General features: G+C 47.8%; 1 protein-coding gene across 1 annotated transcript in view; it reads right to left on the reverse strand.

Moving 5' to 3' along the window:
* The window catches only part of APPL2 (adaptor protein, phosphotyrosine interacting with PH domain and leucine zipper 2), a 54,149-nt gene extending 50,238 nt beyond the window's left edge, over positions 1–3,911 (reverse strand). Inside the window, exon 1 of the mRNA XM_030320430.2 lies at positions 3,765–3,911. Within this exon, the coding sequence (XP_030176290.1) occupies positions 3,765–3,818 (54 nt within the window). The 5' untranslated portion in view covers positions 3,819–3,911. The remainder of the gene's footprint in view (positions 1–3,764) is intronic.
* Between the last annotated feature and the right edge of the window lie 2,089 nt (positions 3,912–6,000).

The following is a 6,000-nucleotide window of genomic DNA, read 5'->3' on the forward strand; positions in this document are numbered from 1 at the left end:
TACCTGTCACCCAGCAGGCTGAGCTTTACCAGTGGGCATGCTCTGTGGTCCACAGCCCAAGTCCTTCCTGCCTGGAGCTGGCTTCCCTTTGGTCATCCTACTGCCACGCTCTCACCTATAATAACTGCTAAAGACTTGTATCAGAAGAGTTTTGTTTTTGTTTCCTTACACTCTGGACATGTTTACCATGACCCCCATTAGCACTGGCAAGAAAAATCCAGTCTTTCTAATTTAACTAGGTCATGGTCACAGCTGAAAAATACACCCAGCTATCTTAGGCACTGTTTTGATATCCACATTATCAGCTCCATATCTGCTTAAATTTATATTTGGAACAACAGGACTGTTCTTAGTCATAAGGAATGAGACCAAGCACCAGGCACAGGTACATCAGACATCAAAGACTCTACTTAAAAGTCTGAAAGACGATGGTGCATGTCACTTATAAAGATAACAGCAATCATTTATGGCGTGACTATGACAAGCAGGCATAAATAACTTTAGCACGTTATTTATTCTTCATAAGAATCCCATTAAGTAATTACTTTTATTCTAATTTTACACATGTCAAAACACAAGCTCAGAGAGGTTGAGTAACCTGCATAACGTAACAGTGGCAGAATCAGGATTTCCATCCCATCCTTTCTCTACTACTCTGCACTCTTAAGAGTATGTCCAGCCAGAAAAACCAAACCAGACACCCCAAGGATACAGCCTCAGCTCCACATCACCCCTCCATCTTAAAGAAACTGGCTGTTCCCTAATAAAAGAGTCCCAGACATGTTTGACTCTCCAGAATAGTATCTGATTATATAACCGCACAGCCTTAATAACTCTGATTGTAAAATACATGCATTGCTCTTCACAATGAAGACATAACCACAGGCTGTTTTGAGGCATCTTGCTTGAGGAAAGAAAAGCCTGGCTTGGTCAAGGACGGCCGTTCCCAGTTGGGCCACTCACTGCATAAGCTCAGAACTGAGTCTTTAATTTCTCTGGGCTTCAGTTATGCCAAGGGCAAAGGAAACAAACAAACAAAAATCAAGAAAACAGCGAGCAATAGCGCCTTTGTCTGCACCTTATCTCAAAAGCGCGCTATCACGCAAAAGACAGTAAGCCCCTGGGGGCTGCAGCTGCCCGCCTCAGTCCTTATCTGTCTCCCGGAACAGACTGTGCACCAGTGGTGGGCAGGCATTCTCACCATGTCACTATATTCCCGGCATCTAGCAGAGCCTGGCAAGGAGCAGAGGCTCGTAATCGGCCGTGGAGACAAGTATGTTAGTCCCTAAAACACTGTGCATCTCACATATCAGATGTAACCAGAAATAACGTGTGTGTGCACAGACAGGGTCTTACAATACACCCCGCAGAACTAAAAAGGAGGAAATGAATAGATGTGTCTAAGGGAGGTCAACTGCTATTCAGCTCTTCTTGGGTCACTGAGTTCAAATACAAAAGCTTTTGTGTTCACTAATCAATCCTGCACAGGCTGCTGTGGCAACCCTCATAACTACTCTTCAGAAAACTAGAACAAACAAACGATAGATGGTTTCTCAGGACCTTCTCCTTTCAGCGGAAAAACATTTTAGGTCACCGATGACAGAAAATCCAGGTGCCAGGTAGCTGGGTCAACTTGAACAATATACTCAGACTCCCTGGTTCCAATCCTGGCTCGGCCGCTGCAGCGTGTATAATCTGGGGCAAGTTATTTAACTTCTCTGCTCCTTGGTACTTTTAATAGGAAGCCTACTACTTCAAAAGACTGTCGGGAACATGAAGTGAATTAATACAGGTGAAGGATTTAGAATGGTGCCTAGCACACAAAATGCATGCGTCATATAGGGATTTGTTACTGTTTTTCCTCTGCACACATAAAATGAAGGACTCTGATTAGCTTCTCTCCAGTTCCAAATCTATGAGCCTCCTTGGAAGAAAGGCCGCTTTAGGCACATGCCCCCTATAAGACTGCTAAATAAATATATTCTGATGAGTATCAAAGACCTTCTTGAAAGTTAGCTTCCACTGAACAACCTCGTGAAGGACCCCAGCAGGGTTACACCCAACTCCCAAAGGCAGTAGCAACTTCCCCACGTGAAGAGGAACATCACGTAGGAAGGGCAATGCCACACAACCTCCTCTTTCACATAACAAGCTCAAAGTTATAAACCATGCACTATGATAGAATTTTAAGCTTCGAAAGCCCCTTAGAGGTCATCTGCTCCAGGTCCCTCATTCTGCAGATGAGAAAACGGACTCAGTCACAGGGTGGAGATGGCTGACATGCCCCAGTCACACGACGAGTCAGTGGGAGAGCAAGAATCAGGACCCAGGTTTCCTGACTTGCTTGCCTCACTGCTGAGCAAACCCTGTAAACGACTCAGAAATTGTGCCTGTTCACTTATGCGAGAGGCAAAAATGCAGCATGTGACTTACCAGCAACATGGAGAGTCAGTTAGTACAACCTCTCTGACCTGGCTCAGCCCATCACCATGATCAGTTAGGAAAGCAAGAGATCTTTGCACTCAGTTTCTCCAACTACAAAGCAAATGGAAATCCTAAATTCTACCTTATTATCTTCACATCTCACATTATGTGTGAGGATGCACAAAATGACTTCTCCAAAGAGCTTTGGTCCCATTAAAATGCCACCAGTCTGAAGCCTTCAAAGAGCCCTTTGAAAAGTCAATCAGACCAGCGGATGCCAATTAAAAAAAAAAAAAGTCACAGCTTGATCAAGTTTCTCACTTGCCTACCTAAAGATCAAAAAAAAAAAAAAAAGGGGGGGGCAGAAGAAAACTAAGCACGTAGCCCTTTTACTACTTATTCTGAACTGGCAAGACGCAGAGTGGGTGTAGCTAAGTCCATCAAAAGGTCATTGAACCAGGAGTTCAATCCGCTAAGAAGAAAAAGGAAAGGAACCGAAAAGAGAAGGAAAACAGGTTAATATCATAAGAATTTTTCAAGAGTTGAGACACCTGGGCATAAAGAGACTTCTTTAAACAACTGAGAACCAGGAGAGCGGATATGAAGCTAGGGAAATGCTAATGGAGAACAAAAGTTCCCTGAAGAGAAGCCCATTGGATTATAAACTAATGTCATTCTGCACTCATCTGCCATATTTACGCAGCCCCTTTCATCTGCAGAGCTCAGAGGACTTAACTTCCATCTCGAGCGTGCTAATGAAGTTCCCCCGTGCCACAAATAGGGCAGGTGCTGTCATTTTCTCTTGACAAATGGGGAAACTGTGCCGAAGGGTACCGCTGAGAAAGAGATCTGGGCTCTCTGCCTCCCCATCTTGGCCCTAAATCCACCAGGACCTATCCCATCAGTGGTAGTAGCGGGGATAATAATAACTAAGATTGACTACTTCTTTTCTACCAGACGTTGCCCGCTAACAACCTGGCAGGCTTTCCCTTACTTAATTCTGACAACTCTACCAGGCGGATACAATTATTACCCCTGGGTTACAGATGACAAAACTGCAGCACAAAAAGGTTAAATTATCTGCCCGAGGCGCTCAGCGAAGCGGGGGAGCCGGAGTTTAGGCCGGGCAGCGTCAGTTTCAGCTGACTTTGGGAAGGGGTCGCGCGCGCCACAAAGACTCCGGCCGTGGGATGCTCTCCCCGGTTCTCCAGCCCCGCCTGAGGGGTGCCCCCTCCCGGCCGGCCGGCCCACCCCGCGTGCTCCAGGCCTTCATCCCGGGGCTTGAGGGGCCTCCCCGGCCTCCGGCCCCCGGGCGAGGTGACCGGAGCGGCGGGAGGTACCTGGGGGCTGTCCTGCAACGCCTCCTCCAGCAGGAGCTTGTCCACCGCGGGCATGGTGGCGCGGAGCCGGACCGGAGGACGCAGGGCGGGAGGCGCGGCCGCCGAGGGTGCTCGGGACTGAATCGACGAGGCTGACGCTCGGTGCCCGCCGCGGCCCCGCGCGCGCCCACGCCAGGCCACAGGCCGCCACCCCCGCAGCCTCCCGCCCACCCGCCGGCCCTCCTCCCAGCCCAACCCAACCCTCGGCGGGGCTGAATCAACAGGAAGTGTGGCGAGCGCATGGGTGAGCCACCGGAAGTGTGGCTGCCCCGCTTCCGCCGCACCGCGCCTCACGGGAAGCCGCAGAGCCTCGCGCGGGTCCGGCTGCACAGTGCTGGCCGCGGTTGTTAAGGTCTGCGGTTAGGGAGCCGGATGCTAAACGCTGGTCCGTGTCGTTAGAGCCCCAAACGACACCTCGAGAGCGGAACGATAGGGTTTTATCTACTTGTGGTTGCCCAGAAGACTTTTGAATCGAAGGAGATAGGAGCGAACAGATTTTTGCCGCGGCGACTCTCGCCGCTTTTTTACTGGAGGGAAAAAACCTACGCTTGCCACGCCACTTTTTTCTAGATAAATCCCATTGGCCCCGTAGCAGCTCTGAGCGCAGACTCACCTAATTCTAGAGAAGAAAATGGATAACGGAATCATCTGTATTTTTCAGAAGTAGCCATTTGTCATTTTGGAAAATTTCATAATCTAGTTTTTAGACTTGGAAGGAATAGGTAATATAGTTCGATTCTCATTTGGAGGTAAGAAAGCGGGCCCCAGGGAATGAGTGATTTGGTCAGGGTCCAACAATGAAAGGTATTGGAAGAAGAGACAGAAGCAGTGGGGAGCAATGGGGAGTACTGGCAAACGGAACTTGGTGTCTTCTTATCCCAAAGGCAAGGGTTTCAGAAGTTCTTTATCAGTGGGGTTTGTCTAATAGAACACATTACCAGAAACAACAGGCAGGGCATGATAAAATTATACAAATGCTATAGGAACACCTAGGTATATTAAGGCACAACCTGAGTTGCAAACACCTGTGAAATTCTGATGGCGTGCCTGGTCCCTTGGAGACTTTAAGGCCATTATTCCTAGTTGGCTCTAGCCAGCACCAACTTTTCCTGAGCCGTTGTACAGCTTCCATGGGGGAAATCATCCAGCATCCGTTTCCCCACCGTATTCTTTCTCCTTAGGTATCATGTTCAAACCATGTCTCTTTCTTTCCCTATATTTTCTGTCAAGTACCATTCAGTTAATTTCACCTCGTGCGCTCTCCCAGCCCTCTCCTGACTGAAATCCTCTTCCAAAGGCCAGATTCAAGCTCTTCTTTCCTCCTCCCTGGCCCCAAAGATCACTCCCTACTCTGAACAGCCCTCTCCTTCATTGACACCGAAGGCGTCTTACCAGGTGGTGCTTTTTCTTTCTCCGTGTAGATCTCCCTGTGTAAATAGAAAACCTCTCAAGAGCATAGCACATCATCTTTTTTTTTATCTGAATACTGATACATGTGATAAATACTTGTTTGCTGTTTATGACATGTTCATCTCTTACAACTCTTTTCCAATTACTTTTTTTTTTTTAACGTTTATTTATTTTTGAGACAGAGACAGAGCATAAACGGGGGAGGGTCAGAGAGAGGGAGACTCAGAATCTGAAACAGGCTCCAGGCTTTGAGCTGTCAGCACAGAGGCTGACGCGGGGCTCGAACTCACGGACCTCGAGATCATGACCTGAGCCGAAGTTGGCCGCTTAACCGACTGAGCCACCCAGGCCCCCCTCCAGTTACTTAAGAGAAATTTCCCCCAGCCTTCCATCTTGTATTGTTTCTACCCTTCCAGCCAATTGAAAACAAAACAGTTATCAATTGCCTACCAGGCAAACGATTATGATCCTGCTGATGATAAGAATAGTATAAGATTGTACCAGGAGAAAGAAATGCATACATTTTAATTTTTTAATGTTTGTTTATTTTTGAGAGACAGAGACATAGCGTGAGTGGGGGAGGGGCAGAGAGAGAGGGAGGCGCAGAATCTGAAGGCGGCTACAGGCTCTAAGCTGTCAGCACAGAGCCTAATGAGGGGTTTGAACCCACAAGCTGTGAGATCATGACCTGAGCCGAAGTTGGAAGCTTAACTGACTGAGCCACCCAGGCGCCCCAGAAATGCATATATTTTAGTATGAAAATAGATGTTAAAAAAGTCACAATGCC

The sequence above is a fragment of the Lynx canadensis genome, chromosome B4 (assembly GCF_007474595.2).
Source record: "Lynx canadensis isolate LIC74 chromosome B4, mLynCan4.pri.v2, whole genome shotgun sequence".
In the NCBI taxonomy this organism is placed as follows: domain Eukaryota; kingdom Metazoa; phylum Chordata; class Mammalia; order Carnivora; family Felidae; genus Lynx; species Lynx canadensis.